General features: G+C 40.9%; 2 protein-coding genes across 7 annotated transcripts in view; both read left to right on the top strand.

The window, feature by feature from the left end:
- Positions 1-11,976, top strand: part of ZFP90 (ZFP90 zinc finger protein) — a 96,723-nt gene extending 84,747 nt beyond the window's left edge. For all 6 annotated transcript variants that reach the window (XM_020893378.2, XM_070451100.1, XM_070451099.1 and 3 more), the window contains 3 exons: positions 3,831-3,957; positions 4,285-4,380; positions 8,178-11,976. In XM_020893378.2, coding sequence (XP_020749037.2) covers positions 3,831-3,957; positions 4,285-4,380; positions 8,178-9,829 — 1,875 coding nt within the window. In that variant the 3' untranslated portion in view covers positions 9,830-11,976. The remainder of the gene's footprint in view (positions 1-3,830; positions 3,958-4,284; positions 4,381-8,177) is intronic.
- Positions 4,297-16,519, top strand: part of CDH3 (cadherin 3) — a 113,432-nt gene continuing 101,209 nt past the window's right edge. The window contains exons 1-2 of the mRNA XM_070451096.1: positions 4,297-4,380; positions 12,008-12,076. Of these exons, the coding sequence (XP_070307197.1) occupies positions 4,340-4,380; positions 12,008-12,076 (110 nt within the window). The 5' untranslated portion in view covers positions 4,297-4,339. The remainder of the gene's footprint in view (positions 4,381-12,007; positions 12,077-16,519) is intronic.

Below are 16,519 nucleotides of genomic sequence, written 5' to 3'. Positions count from 1 at the left end.
TATGGAAAACAGACTTGGGAGGGTTGGGGCATGAGTGGAAAAGGAAGGACAAGGTAGGAGATTGTAGCAATGATCCAGATAAGAGATGATGGTGGCATGCACTGAGTGAGGGCAGTAAGTGTTGGGAAAAGTGGGAAGAAAGGAAGGGTTTGTATGCATGATCAAATGTGTGTTTTAGAGAAGTGACTCTGATAGTACATAGGAAAGAATTGATGAGACCATGAGTAGTAGAACAGGTTAGTTGTCCAACCAGGGCAAGAAGTGATGAGTGGCATGTACTAGACATGTGTTTACTGGTCAGCACATACTTTACCATTCATTCAGCCTATTTGGGGAAGCAGAATAAAGTCAAGAGTCCATGAGTTAAACATAGGGAACCAGTTAAGCAAAGGAATCCAGGTCAGTTTGGCAGTTCCGTTCCTAAACCGCAGGGGCTGTATGTTTAGAGGACAGAGTAGGAGTAGAAAGGTGTTACTTCTCACAGCCTAACTTAAAATGTCTGCTTTGGTCCAAACCTTTTCCCTGCTAGTCATCTGCATCCCAAGACCAGCCTCCCTTCTCTCATTTGTCAATCCCAGGACCGGATTCCCATTCTTTCTTCTCCCCTCTTAATGGTACTTACTCCTCAAGGCCCAGTACATAAGCTTCCTTAAAGTTTCTCTCCTGTGCCCAGAACATTGGTAGCACCTTACTTTACTATGTATTGTCTCACACCATGTTTTAATAAATAACACATTTTAAAACAAACTGAAACCTATTCAAGGACTGCAGTGTTTTTCATTTGCATTTTTATTCTACCATAGTGCATCTGGTAAAGCCAGGTACCTAATACATATCTAGTGTCTTTCTTTTCTTTTTAATCTAGTATCATCTTACCTGGCACAGTCAGATTCCTGACCTCTGTCAGAAAAATCTACCACATTTCAGCCCTTCGCTGTTCTTGTGGAGACACAGCCACAGTGTTGAGCAGAGGTGTGATAGGGAGGAACCATTGTTGTTTATGAATGTGATCATGCACCTCAGTCACTAGGAGATGGGGGCCACTCCCCTTTTCTCTAAAATTCAGATCTCAGCCATCTCCTTAAGGCTCAGCTCAGTCTGGAAACAGACATTTAGTGTTGGGTCAGATACTTACTGGACAATGGTATTTTAGAGTTAAAAAAAGAAAAAATATGGCCCCTGCCCTTATAATGCTCTAACTATATGCACTATCTAACTAGGAAGTTCAGTAGATCAGTCGTGTCCAACTCTCTGCGACCCCATGGACTGTAGCACACCAGGTTTCCCTGTCCATCACCAACTCCCGGAGCCTACCCAGACTCATGTCTATCACTTGGTGATGCCATCCAACCATCTCATCCTCTGTTGTCCCCTTCTCCTCCTGCCCTCAATCTTTCCCAGCATCAGGGTCTTTTCCAGTGAGTCAGTTCTTCACATCAGGTGCCCAAAGCATTGGAGTTTCAGCTTCAGCATCGGTCCTTCCAATGAATATTCAGGACTGATTTCCTTTAGGATGGACTGGTTGGATCTCCTTGCAGTCCAGGGGACTCTCAAGAGTCTTCTCCAACACCACAGTTCAAAAGCATCAATTCTTCAGTGCTCAGCTTTTTTTTATAGTCCAACTCTTAAATCCATACATGACTACTGGAAAAGCCATAGCTTTGACTAGACAGACCTTTGTTGGTAGAGTAATGTCTCTGCTTTTTAATATGCTGTCTAGGTTGGTCATAACTTTTCTTCCAAGGAGCAAGTGTCTTTTAATTTCATGGCTGCAGTCACCATCTGCAGTGATTTTGGAGCCCCAAAAAATAAAGTCTGTCACTGTTTCCATTGTTTCCCCATCTATTTGCCATGAAGTGATGGGACTGGATGCCATGATCTTAGTTTTCTGAATGTTGAGTTTAAAGCCAGCTTTTTCACTCTCCTCTTTCACTTGTCATCAAGAGGCTCTTTAGTAGTTCTTCACTTTTTGCCATAAGGGTGGTAACAAGGATTAAATAGATTACCAGGTCTGTTTAAATAGTTGTGGATTTGCAGAGCGGCTTAAAGCACATCATATGGGGATTGACCCTCTGTTGGGAGATCAGAAGACCTCAGTGAAGATATGCTAATCTACCTCCAAAGTGTGAAATGTAATTAACAAGGGATAGATGGACGGGAGGGTGGAGAGAGGATGATGTCTTCCAAGAACTTGAGAACTGTTCAGTTATGGCTCAGCACACAGGGAGGGCATGAAATCAGGCAGAAACTTTGTAACTTTCCCTCACTGCTCCAGCAATCTCATGGCTCTATTTTCCTGCTGATCATCTTTACATACTTTATTATGTACTTCTTGAGTTAGAAATTGGTTTAACCAAGACCGAAGGACATATTTCATACTGAGCCTGATGACAGGTGTCTTAACAAGGCTTGGTGAGGCAAGACAGAAATCAACACATGAAAAACAGAACTTGACTATTCAGAGGCATGGAAGTCCTTAGCCAGCCTGGTTCAGTGGGTGGTGAGGAAGGAGTGACTGGAGGGAAGTGCAGCATGCAAAATATCTGTCATCTGGCAGTTCTAATTCTAGCTAGCCAGTCTACAGAAATTCTAGCATATTTGCCCAAAGAGTGTATTGCAGTGATGCTTGTAATAGCAAAATATTGGAACTAATCCAAATATCCGAAAGGAATTGGTCCATTTATTCATTCACCAAGTATTTTTTTCAGCATCCACTATGTGCTGGGCATCACTTTAGGCACTTGAGGGGCATATAACTGTGAATAAGATAGTAAAGTCCCTATTCTCACAGAGTGTGCGGTCAGGGAGACAGAAAAGCTAACAAGAAATTCCAGATAATTATTAGAAATACAAGCATCCTTTTAAATCTGCATCTGTTTGGTTCCTGAGTTAAAGTTCAGGTGGCAGGAATTTGGACAGTGAGAGGTACTTGTTTGTGCTAGGAGGAAAATTAAGCATGGTAATATGACACATAGTAAATTAGAAGGAGGTGCTGCCACCTTTTCTCAGGTGGCAATTCTGGATGTGAGACCTAAAGGACCAGTGACTGGTTGTCAGCCATGTGGGAATCCGGTGCCCAGGGTGGGAAGAAGCTTGATGTGTTCAGGGATCAGCAAGGTCAGCAGGGCCAGAGCCCAGTGAGGAATGGAGCAAGTTTGAATCTTATTCTTAGCACAGTGGAGTGCTGTGAGTTTTAGGGGATGGGTGTGTGATGGTACTCCAAATGTACTCTGGAGTGCTTTGAAGCAATTCAAAGTAATGAGGTGAAAGTAGACAAAGCACTAAGGGAAGACTTCCAAGATACATAGCTAAATGTAAAAAGCAGGATGTAGAACAATATAAATGATAGTTCATAAAACAAGACCGTGTGGGGGAGAGGAGAGGGTTAAGGAAACATGGAAAGGGACGGCATAGTATATACACCAAACTGTTAATAGTAGTTACTTGTAGGGAGTTCAGTGGAATTGGCAATGGGGGTGAAGGGATGCAGTCACTTTTTATTCCCTGCTGTATTTGGGTTTTGTAGCAAAGACAGTGCATGTGCAGTGAGGAATTGGTGATAATATAGAAAGACTTGGCTTTGAAGGTAACAAGAAGAAAGCTAAGTAGGCTTACAGGATTGTGGAATATATTGCCCCTCATGACTTTCCTGTGTGCCATATTAGGTTCTCTATAAAATTATATAACAACTAGTATATTTAACCCACTGCCACCTCAGGATGTCAAACATGTGATCACCTTTTCTGATAGACCCTATAGTAGGTTCCCAGTACTGCCATGGGAACGTTTGTGGGGTTGATCCCTACTTGAGCAAGAATGTGTTCCTACAGGAATCACTGACGTTTAAGGATGTAGCTGTGAACTTCACCCAGGAAGAATGGCACCACGTGGATGCTGCTCAGAGGCGCTTGTACAAGGATGTGATGCTGGAGAACTATAGCCACTTGGTTTCTCTTGGTAAGGACCACATCTTCTTGTCTATGTATTGGCAGGTCTTCCCTTTCTCAGATGCTCATAGTTTGGGGCTCATAGTTTGGGTGACTGTGAGCAGGGTGTTCAGGGTTAGAGTTTGTTCATGTTGTTGAGACCCAGGTTTCTGGGTTTCTGAGCCTGCTTTTTAGGTAAATAGGAACCAGAAATAGGCCATTTGATTGCATGACTCCTCAAGTTGCACCTTTTTTTCCCCTTCAGAGTTACTGAGGATCAAGTCCTAGTTCTGACTTGTAGAGGGTTCTTTGTCAACTTGCATAAACAACCAAATCTTATGTGTTTACCTATGAGCAGGATATCAAGTTTCCAAGCCAGAGGTGATCTTCAAATTGGAGCAAGGAGAAGAACCATGGATAGCAGAGGGAGAAATCCAAAGACCTGTCTGTCCAGGTAAATGAGGGAGAATCCAAGAATCAGTGCAGAATGTGGCACAGCTGAGGGAGAGGGAAGCACCTTCACTTTGCTGCCTTGGGAGCTCCTCCATAAGAGCTGCACCGTCTCCTGGATGACACCTCTGTGTGTCTCCCTTCTCCAGTAGGGTTTGTTGCTGTTGATAGGTCTCAGAGGAAAAGGTATCCCCCTTTTCCTTTGTGAAAGTAGCCCTTTGTCTTACTCAGAATGCCATCTCTCCCTGTCTTGTAACACTACTTCTGGATCATTTTCTCCTCTAGTATCCTCAGTCTCCCTGCGTTGTTTGGAGATCTCTCTTACTCATTCAGATATTAATTGAACTCCCGTGTCTCCTCTTTGTTTCGTCTTTCTGCTTTCACTGTCAATGCCCAGACTTGTAGGGAATACCCATAATCTTGATTCTCCTTCCCTCCAGGCTTCTTTGCCTGATTGTACTCCTGTTACACCTGTCTGGGGAGCAATGTCCTGCACTCCTGCCCATCTGATTCATTTCCTTCCTCCAAAGTTCCTCAAGTATCCTTCTCTCCTGACTTGCCCACTTGTTCAGTGCTTCTTGGCTTTAGGTCTTTGACTTTTCTTGCTTTTCCCTCCTAATGAATCTGTCTTAAGGAGCCTGCCTTCTGGCTTCCTCTTCATTCTTTCTATATTGTGCTTAGTTGCTCAGTCATGCCCGACTCTTTCCTACCCCATGGACGATAGCCCACCAGGCTCCTCTATTCATGGGGATTCTCCAGCAAGAATACTGGAATGGGTTGCTGTGCCCTCCTGCAGGGGATCTTCTCAACCCAGGGATCGAACCCAGGTCTCCCACATTGCATGGCAGATTCTTTACTGTCTGGCCACCAGGGAAGCCCAAGAGTACTGGAGTGGGTAACCTTATCCCTTCTCCAGGGGAACTTCCAGAGCCAGGAATCAAACCGGTGTCTCCTGCATTGCAGGTGGATTCTTTACCAGCTGAGCTACTTGGGAAGCCCATTCTATATTACTTCCCTGTAAAAGGGTGCCTGCCTTCTGGTAGTCACAGGTCTGTGCTATAGACTCAGAATCGTCCTTACTTGTACCCTGGTCACTTTTTTTTCTCTTCCCTTCCCACAGGACCCCTCCAATGCAAGTCCCACAGAGTTCTTATTAAAGATGTAAAATCTAAGTTAATCATTTTGCATCCCCAGACAGCACATTTTGCTACCTTACCTATTAACCATTTCTTCTCTTGCCCATTAGGAATTATCAGATTGCCAGTTCCTCAGGCCAGAAACCACAGTCAGTCTAGTCTTTTTCTTTCAATCCAAGTTATTTTCCTCTTTCGAGAAGTATCTTGGATTTTCCTGCCTTTTAAGTTGGACTGGTGATATCCTAAACCATGCCTCAGATTTAGATTACTATAATTCCCGGTTGAAATTGCTCACTCTATCTTATCTTTTTGTAATCAGTATTGGGTTTTTTAAATCATAGTTTTATTGAGGTATAATTGACATACCATAAAATTCTCCCTTTAAAAGTGTACAGTTCAGTGGTTGTTTTGGGATAAATACAGAGTTATGCAGCCATCACCACTATCTAATTAAGCAGAACATGTTCAGTATCTCCAAAAAGAAATCTTATACCCATTAGCAGTCACTTTCTACTCCTCACTCCCCCGAGCTCCTGGCAACCATTAATCTACTTTTTGTCTCTATGGACTTGCCTATTCTGGATATTTTCTATAAATTGAATCATAATATGTAGCCCTTTGTGATTGGCTTCTTTCACTTAGCTTAAGGTTCATTCATGTTGTGGCATGTATCAGAACTTCACCCCTCTGTACTGCTGAATAATATTGCATTGTATGGATTTATCACATTTTGTTTATTCATCACGTCATGGACCATGTTGAAATTTAATACTTTATTTCATAAACTACCATTCTCTGAAAGAACCTTTTACCTCATTATAGGAAGCAGAAACTCCCTTGATTTTTAAGGTCCCCATCATATCTTCCGGTAATATCTTTTCTGTTCCTGCCAGAGAAAGCTCCACCTAGGTTGAATTTCTTTTTGAAGTTACAGACCTGAGTACATTTCACCCCTACATACTTGCTGATGTTCTCTGTAAGAAGTATACAGTTTTCCTCATTAGATAATAGTTTCTCTCTGTCCAAAGCCATCTATAAGGTCAAGGTCTCTCTAATTCATAAAACCTAATGTATGCTAATATACTTGTTTCTTTCTTCCCTGGTCACAAATACCATTTATATCATCTCTACCACACAAAATCAAATTTACTACATTCCATCTGTTGAGGTTTTTTTTTTTTTGGTCATCAAAAGATTGTCTTGTTTTTATTCTTAAATTTTTAAGCTCCTGGAGTGTCTATTTATTATGTTTCTAAATATTTTCCCTCTGTGTTGCAGAGCATATAGAAGGCAGTCAGAAAATTATTGATTGTTATGGAATCTTGCTGGGGAAAGAACTTTCTCATTCATTAATTTCACCAAACATTTCTTGAATGTCCCACTGAGAAATATTCTAAAAGGAACACAAAGTATTCTCTGTCTTCAGGAATTTAGAATTGAGTCTTGTTTCAGGGTAAGGAATTCAGGAATTTAGGGTTCTTTAGTTACTGTTTTTTTTCCCCTTCTAATGTTTATATGAAAATTTTCAAAATTTGAGAAGTTGAAAAGATACAGTGAACACCATATACTACCACCATGATGCTATAATTGTTAACCTGTTGTTATATTATGTAGTAACCTACTATGTTTGCTTTATCACATATTTCTTTATCCATCTATTAATCTGTCTTTTGATGCATTTCCTAGTGAATTACAGACATGAGTACATTTCACCCCTATATACTTCAGCATGTATATCATTGACAGGAGTTCAATATTTGTTCATAGTTCTTTTTTTTTTTTAATTAAAAAAACATTAACTACAGTGAAATTTACACCACTTATAAGCACCATCTGTTTGACTTTGACACGTGCATTCTCCCATTTAACCCAAACTTCCGTTGATATGGAACATCTCCAGCATTCCAGAAACCTCCCTCCCCTTAGTTTTTAAAAAATTACCATTCTTAGAACCTAGACAGTAATTAATTTTCTGTTAGTATTCAGAGGTTAAACAAAGGTTTAAAGGTCAATTTTTTTAGGCAAATTAAAATAACTTGTTTTTGCTTAAGAGAGATGATTAATGTAGAATCAGAACTCAAATAGACTAAAACCACAGCTCTAGTTGTAAGGGCAAGGATGATTTGCCTCTTGAAATATTACTTTTTTATCTGCTTGGGAACTATAGCCCTCTATCTCTAGTTACGTCAAAGAATCATTTCAGTTAGTTCACTGGCTACAGATTTTCTCAGCAAGGTTTGAAGATCTGAAGCCTCAGAAGTGACTTTAAAGAAATTACGAAATGAATGTATTAGGAAGACAGATTCCATGGCAGTTTGTAAAATGGACAAAGAGGCATGAATAGCAGATAAGACTCTGCATGAAAGACTATGATCCTATTCTGTTTGTATCTGTGCCTAACTCTCATGCTCACTGGTTCCCTTACTCCCTAACAAGCCCTTCTATGTGGGCTTTCTCATTCTGGACTTACCCTTCATGATAGCTCTGCAATGATAGCTCTGTCATCTCTCTCTACTCTTCCTTTCTCCATTCAGGGTCTTCTTTTGAAGTTATTAGATTAATTTCAAAACAAAGTGATATATAATTGCTGTCTTTTCATTCCTACTGTAGCAGTTTGTTTTAACAGAGGGGAATAGGGGATGTTTGCACTTTGGGTTTCTTTCAGACTGGAAGACCAGGCCTGAAGCCAAATCTTCACATCTGCAGCAGAGCATATCTAAAGTATCCCTTAGCACAGATGAGCTCTCACATACCACCGGAGAAGATGCTTGGGACCTTAGTGGCCAGTTAGAAAGGCATAAGGAAAACTGGAAGAGACATCTGGGGCCAGATTCATCCACCCAGAAGAAAATAATCACACCAGAGGAAACTTGTGAGCAAAATACATTTGGTGAAAATTGTAGATTGAACACAGACCTGGTTACGCAACTGAACATTCCTCCAGGGTCTAGTGAATGTGATACCCTTGGGAGCAATTTGGGACATAATTCAGACTTACTTAATCAGAATAATATCCTTGCAAAAAAGAAACCTTATAAATGCAATAAATGTAGAAAAGCATTTATTCACAGATCATCTCTGACTAAACATGAGAAAACTCATAAAGGAGACGGAGCTTTCCCCAATGGTACAGATCAGGGAATTTACCCTGGAAAGAAGCACCATGAATGTACTGACTGTGGGAAAACCTTCCTCTGGAAGACACAACTTACTGAGCATCAGAGAATTCACACTGGAGAGAAACCCTTTGAATGTAATGTGTGTGGGAAGGCCTTCAGGCATAGCTCCTCCCTAGGTCAGCATGAGAATGCTCATACTGGAGAGAAACCCTATCAGTGTAGTCTTTGTGGGAAAGCCTTCCAGCGCAGCTCCTCTCTCGTTCAGCACCAGAGAATTCACACGGGAGAAAAACCTTATCGATGTAATTTGTGTGGGAGGTCATTTAGGCACGGCACATCCCTCACTCAGCATGAGGTTACACACAGTGGAGAGAAACCCTTCCAGTGTAAGGAATGTGGGAAAGCTTTTAGTCGATGTTCTTCTCTTGTCCAACATGAGAGGACACATACAGGAGAGAAACCTTTCGAATGTAGCATATGTGGGAGAGCTTTTGGTCAGAGCCCATCCCTTTACAAACACATGAGGATTCATAAGAGAGGCAAACCATACCAAAGCAATAACTATAGCATAGATTTCAAGCACAGCTCATCTCTTACTCAAGATGAAAGCAATGTCACTGAAGTGAAATCCTATCATTGCAATGCCTGTGGGGAAGACTTCAGTCACATTGCAGACTTCTCTGACCATCAAAGGATCCACACTGGAGACAAGAACCCCTATGATTGTGAGCAGGCCTTCATTCAACAACCTATTTCTCACCCTGGTGAGAAACCCTATCAATGTAATGTATGTGGAAAAGCTTTCAAAAGGAGTACGAGTTTCATAGAGCATCACAGAATTCATACTGGGGAAAAACCATATGAATGTAATGAATGTGGAGAAGCTTTCAGTCGACGCTCATCACTGACTCAACATGAGAGAACCCACACTGGAGAGAAACCCTATGAATGTATTGACTGTGGGAAAGCCTTCAGTCAGAGTTCATCTCTCATTCAGCATGAGAGAACTCATACTGGAGAAAAACCCTATGAATGTAATGAATGTGGGCGAGCTTTCCGAAAGAAAACCAATCTGCATGATCATCAAAGAATCCATACTGGAGAAAAACCCTATGCTTGTAAGGAATGTGGGAAAAACTTCAGTCGAAGCTCAGCTCTTACTAAACATCTGCGAATTCATACACGAAATAAACTCTAAGACCCTTGACGTTAAGAAATACGAAGAAAGCTTTAGTTAAAATATTATTCAGTATCAGACGATTCTTACTGGAGAGGAAGCTTGAGGATATAATGAATTGTGTGTGTGTGCGTGCACACATGCGTGCAGGTTTGTATGCTTGTGTGCATTGTGTGTTGAGAAATCTCTGTACTAGCGGTGTTTTTTTTTTTTAATAAAAGCCACATTCTCAGATCTGATTACATACATGTGAAAACAACTACAGACATCTTAAATAACCTGTTAGAAATGACATGCCTATATATTGGACTTTGTAAAGCTTTTGAATATATGTATGCAGGGAATCACCAACTTTCAACAATTTAATTTGTAACTCTCAGTGTTTACAGCCTTTTTAAATAAATAAAACTCCCACAGTGATGACCAAAACTCATTTTTAAATTGTTTGACAAATGAATTCAACTGCAGCTCTTACATTAAATTTACCATGGAAACCAGTTTCACCTCCAGGAATTCACCGTTCAAAGAATTAAATCAGCTGGTCCAGCCTCTTCCTTGTACAGATGAAACTGAAAGCCAAAGATGTGAAGTGGTTTGCAAGCCTGATACAGTTTATAACAGTGAAGCTGGGTGGAGAATGCAGGACTTTTGGATCTTTGGCCCCATGGTCTTGCCACTGAAAAGATATTTTGGAATTCAGGGCTTTAAAATAAGTTTTAAAATAAATCAGATGCACAAATATTTAACAAGCACTCAGGAGTTGAATATAAGAGGCAGCAAGACATATGCAAATTTGTCTTACTTATTTAAAGCAGCTTGTTGGAAGCTTACAACCAAAGTTGTAAATAGTTGAGCTACTAATGACTTCTTTCCTTTTCCCAAGTATCATATTTCAGGAAATACATGGTCAGTTTCATAGAATTTATTAAGTCTTCCTGCTGTGCTTTTCATGATCCTCCCATGGGAAAGCACTGCACCAAGTTTCCTATATTGATTTGATCAATGGGAAAACAACACAGAACCATAGGCCAAAAAAAAAAAAAAATCCCCCAATTTAATTTTACTCTAAAGTATGAATCCAGTTATCTGTTGCCATAAATCTTGCCTTTAAATCAGTTTAGGGAATCAGCATATAGCGGATCATTTTGTGTGCCAAGGAAATTTTCACCATTAAAAAATTAACTTTTTTGGCTCTATGGTGCTTTTCCATCAGTAAAGAATGAGGTAAGCTTCAGGAGCCCATTCTAGTCATTAATATCCCTTAAAGCCTCCCATGGGCTGTTCTAAAGGAATTTCCAGAATCTGTTCATTCACTGGCACCAGTAGTGCAGATAAACTTGGGAGCAACTGTGAAAATTGACACCTTTCATGAAAGAGCCTCTGCCCCTGCCCCCAGGATAAGCAGATTTTTCCATCCTAATGGTGAATCATGGGGAGGAGTGATAAGGGTTGGTGTTGATGGTAATCCTTTCCTACTGGCTTCTCTGCATGCCAGGTAGCAGGAGCTGTCCTTTTTGTCTTATCCTGGATAACGTGATGCAGCTCCAAAACATCCTTCGTAATCCTTTGCAGGAAAAATGTGTGTGGGGTCAGAAATGTGGGATGTCTAGCCCAGTGCATTTATCACATGTGAAGCAGGATGGGTTATTCTGTAGCAGATTTGTCCTCCCAAGACTAACTGTTCAAAAAAACCTTTTCTGTGATGTTCTCCGCTTAGTGCTTTGTACACACTGAGTGCCAAGACCATGCCTATGTTGTCAATAATTCTACTCAGAATCTCCTCCACTGGTTGGCTTCTTAGCTGGGAAGCCTATCAGAAACTCCTTTTGATTTTGATTGGGGATCCCCATAGTGGACTGTTTGCAAGAATGTCATGAATTCTAACCAGTTGAGTGCAATGTAACTGTTATGGAAGTTTATAAAGACTTGGTTCCAGGATACCTAAAGACCACTGGTTTGTGTGTGGAGTCTGGCCTAGATCCAACCACCCCTGAATCTCAGCACATCGTCATTGGTTGGGGGTAGCCCAGGATGTATGTATGAATGGAGGATTGCCTAGTCCAGCAACCACACACCATGCACTTATGAACACTGAGCTTTCTAGGCAATATGAATTACATCCTTGGAACATCATTGTATTATTTCAATAAATAGCCTTCTTAGTTGAATGGGAGTCAGTTTGTCTTTTTCCATTTTCAGAACTTGGCTAAGATTAAAGAGTGGTGCATCAAAGGAAGAGGGATTAACTGCTAAACTCATCACAGCCAGGTGAGTTAATAATAGCATTTACTGAATGCTTACTTCTTGAAAGACACTGCTAAGTACTTTACAGCCATCATTTCATTTAATCCTTACAGCTGCCCTGATAGGTCTTGTGGTATCTTGTCTTTGCCCAGCTTTTGCCCCCCTCTTCCTCTTGTAACAATCCCTTCTGTACTGACCACAAGAACACAAGTCAGGACATCCAGGAGCTCAAAGATAAGTTCAGGGACTGTTGAGCCAATTAGAGCCTTTGAACAGAATTTTTTCAAAACAGACTTTAGCAAGGATACTTTGATTTGAGGTCGCTAGGCTGATAAGGTGAAGGCCTAAAGTTGCTTGGAACCTAATTCCTTACCAGAGAGGGCAGGTCTGCTGTCATTGAACAGGATGAGGTGACATAATGGTATTCTCATTTCTCATTCCTGAAGTCCCTGGACTGGATTCAATTTCCAAAGCTCTTCCTGGGATTCAGTGGGTTCCCCACGACCAGTGGAATGATTCCCCTTTTGTTATATTTCTGTTTGTTGCTTTGAAGAAACAATGTATGTATTATATCTTCGTTTTCTAATGGGGAGAAAAACCCAAAGAGATATCAGACCTGGAACCCAGAGCTGCCTGGCTGCAAAGGCACAGCTCTTACTCTCTGATCTTCATCATGTCTTCAGAGCCATGTTGTGTTCAAGGAACTGCATATAACGGGCTTTTGAGGGTGAATGGAAGAAGGGATATGGTTGATAGTTTAAACTGGAGACCCAAGTGGAAACAAAATGAAGGACCTTGGAAGGTTTTTCTTGACTATTTCAGTAAATTAAGCCCCCCCAATTTACCCACAACCTTCATCCCTTAATATATCAGTTATTTGTATTTGCCTGTACTGTAGATAAAATCTTGTATCATACTTAAATAAAAAACCTTCTTATAAATGTTTTCATGTTGCTACATAGTCTCATGATCCCCTTAACACATCCACTACTGTTGCAATAATATTTGGATAGTTTGGGGCATTGGTTTTATAATAATAATACTGAATACTTACACCTTTTGAAGCACCCTTGCCTTTTTATTTCCATAGAATTTTTTTCTTAAAATGCCCATTGTGAGATAAATATCTAGAATGGGGTTACTGTGTCAGCATGTATAGGTAAGTATAACCAGATGGTGTGAGGTTCATGTAAGAGTGAAATAGATATAACAGTGCAGGAATAATAGTCTCAAAATTGCAAAAGAGAAACAGGAGAAAACCAATCATCCACTCCTGTTGCCTGGGTATGTGTGGGGAAAAGCCCCAGGGCAGGTCTTAGGTCCTACAAAGCCTCTTGCATTTCTCTGTGCAATTGTGGATAAGAAAACAATTCTTCTATTATTAGGTATACTGATGCTGGTGCTCAGGTCTTTATAGCTACAGTGGGCCTTGATAGATACTGAACTAGTTAATTCCTTTTTGTTAAAAATGCAGATATTAAAAAAAAAAATGCAGATGTCACATCAGGGAAGGTTTTAATGACTGCCCAGCTAAATTGGTCTCCTTTTAAATTCTAATGGATTATGTTGATGTCCTTCATTTTACCATGATTTGTACTTTTGATGGATTGGTTTTTCTCCCCACCCTGAAGTAGATGGGGAGTTCCAGGAAGGCAGAGTCCACATAATTTGGCTAACTTTTGTTCCCTTGCTTATCAAAAAGCCAGGGACACAATAGGTACTTAATGTAGTCTTGTTAACAGTACAGTGGAGATGTGTTGATAGTCAAAGAAGATTGGCTTTTCAAAATGAAAAGATGCTCCATTTTGAAATCAGAATACTGCAAAAGAAAGCAGTGAGATATTATTTCATATTCATTAGGCTGGCAAAAAATTAGAAGTCTGGCAGGGAGAAAATGAGAACTTGTTCTTCATTAGCAGTGTAAGGGAAGTTCCATATCTTCCCTTGCTCTTGATATAGGACTTACAGGGCTCCATCTTTGGACCTCTTTTCTTTTTCTACAGTCCCCCTCACTGGGGCTGTCATCCAGTCTGAAGGCTTTAAATACCCACTTGAAAATTTTATCTCCATTCCAAGAGTCCATACTCATAACCAACTGCCTACTTGACATCTCCACTTGGACTTCTAACAGACATCCCAAATTTAATATATCCAAAGATGAGCTAACTCATGATCTCCCCATCCCAATCTCATCTTCTATCAAGTTCGTCCCTCAAACCTCCTATCTGAGAAAAGGTAATCCCAGTTGCTCAAGCCCCACACTGGGTAACCGTTCTTGATTCCTTTTTTTCACATCCTACATCCAAGGTTCATTAAGTTCTGTTTGCTAACTTGCAGGATGTATGAGGATGGCCATATCTTGTTGCTTTTCTCTCTTTCTGGAATCCTCTTCCCCTAATATCACTTGGTTTGGTTCCTCACCTCCAGCAGATATTTGTTCAGTGAACCCTTTCTTGACTATTGTACCAAAATAGCAATTCGTGGGAATTCCCTGGCAGTCCAATGGTTAGGACTCTCTGTTTTCACTGCTGAAGGTACAGGTTGAATTCCTGCTCAGGGGAACTAAGATATCACAAGCTGTGCGGTGTGGCCAAAAAATAACAATAGTAAAAAAGCAGTCCCCCTTCATGGCACACTCCCATCTCCCTTCCCAGCCTCATTTTCTCTACAATACCTACCACTACCTGACATAGTAAATATTTTACTTACTTTTTATATGCCCTTCTGTTTTTTGGGGGGGTGTGTGTGTGTGTAAATTTTATTGAAACATAACATTCTTAAGATACAAAAATAGGTGAAAAGCTTGATGGTTGAGAACAGCAACTTACATATCTTGCTCAGTGCCCTTTCCACAGTATAGGAGATAACGCCAATGTTTAATGAATGGTTGAACTGCATGTACATGTACTAACAAGGCTAACATCAAAAACAATTGAAAATAAAGTTACAGAGGGATTATATACAATGTGATAAAACTTATTAAAGGTCCATATCACCTTTTTTTAAATCAATTTGTGAAGTAAAAGTAGGAAAGTATTAAAATATCAGCTTTAGAATGGTGGTTTCCTCTGGAACTAGAGGGGAAAGGGATGGGAAGGGATAAAGAAAGACAAACTTTTAGTTTTTTTTTAATAAAAAAAATCTCAAAATATTAATATTTGCTAAAAGAAGGTGATGCATATTTGTTGTATATGTGTCTCTGAATGTTAAACTCTTTTACAGTTAGTTTGCCTCCCTGCTCTTAATCTGGTCCCTCCTCACACACAGCCAAGCTGGGGAATCATGCTTGGTTCCCCCTTGGTACCATGAACCTATGCTGACCTATTCAGCATGCCTGAAGGATTTAGGAAAAGGAATAATGGGCAATTGTGTTTCCAAGGATGGGAAGTTGATCCAGGACCAAGAAAGGGATGTCTTGGTACTGTCAAAATCAAGTAGAGCAGTTCCCACTCTAGAAATGCCAGTTTAGGGGATAATTAAAAAGAAGGGGAGGACAGGGGAGCAGAGGGCTTCCTATGGATAAGCAGCATAAATGATTATTGGCAGGTGTTGGTGGAAGGAAAGAGCTAATTTTTGCTAGCAAGTGTTAGTGAAAGCCCTATAATTTTGAAAAAACTTTTTTTTTGTTAAACATTTTAATGCATAAAGGAGCCAGGAAATTTGGACCTGGTAACAGATGGTATTTTATTCTGGTATGACCAGATAAATATTAGCTGTAATGATTAATGGGGTTTTTGTTTTACTATGTAAAGCATTAAGAAACTAACAATTACCAGTTCTCAAATTTTAATATTCATTTTCAAAAGTTAAAGAGTTGTCACAGGGTTTTGGGATGGATTTTTTCTATTAGCTTAGAATTGCTGCTAAAATCTGAACGATGAAAAATGTCATGTTCCCCTGCATTCTAGAGGGCACCGCACGAAGCAGGCACATGCTCCCCACAGGATGCATGAGGAGGTGGGAGAGGCACAGCCTCTCACTCCTAGGGCCCCACTGACGTACCCACAGAACAGTCATATCCAGGGGAGATGGCGCCTCTGGTCACAGGCTGAGGCCTCTGTCCCTCCCCATGCATGGCGCTGGGGGTATCAGGCACAGCTATTAGGGGCATCTGAAATCACTGGAGCTTATATGTCTTTATCCCCAGCAAAGCCACAGGCCCACTACGCGGCTACTACCCCGAGTTCATAGGAGAGCTCGCCGTGCACTCACGACGTGTGTATTTGGTGGCAAGGCGGTGGGGAGTAATATAACACGGGTAGGTGCTGCAGCAGTCTGGAGATTTCTGCGGGGAGGGGTGTGCTGCTGGAGTAACCTCTGCCCGCTGAGTGTGAAGCCCTCTGAGGGTCCGCCTTTGTGGGCGGAGTTCGAAACTGAGACAAGCCCGCTCTCTCCTACTTTGCTGACGGTGTTCACAAGACCAGGATCTTGGATTTTCAGTGGATCTTGGGTAGGGCGACTGTATAT

Source organism: Odocoileus virginianus, chromosome 20, assembly GCF_023699985.2.
Source record: "Odocoileus virginianus isolate 20LAN1187 ecotype Illinois chromosome 20, Ovbor_1.2, whole genome shotgun sequence".
Classification (NCBI taxonomy): domain Eukaryota; kingdom Metazoa; phylum Chordata; class Mammalia; order Artiodactyla; family Cervidae; genus Odocoileus; species Odocoileus virginianus.
This window is presented reverse-complemented; position numbering and strand designations above follow the sequence as displayed.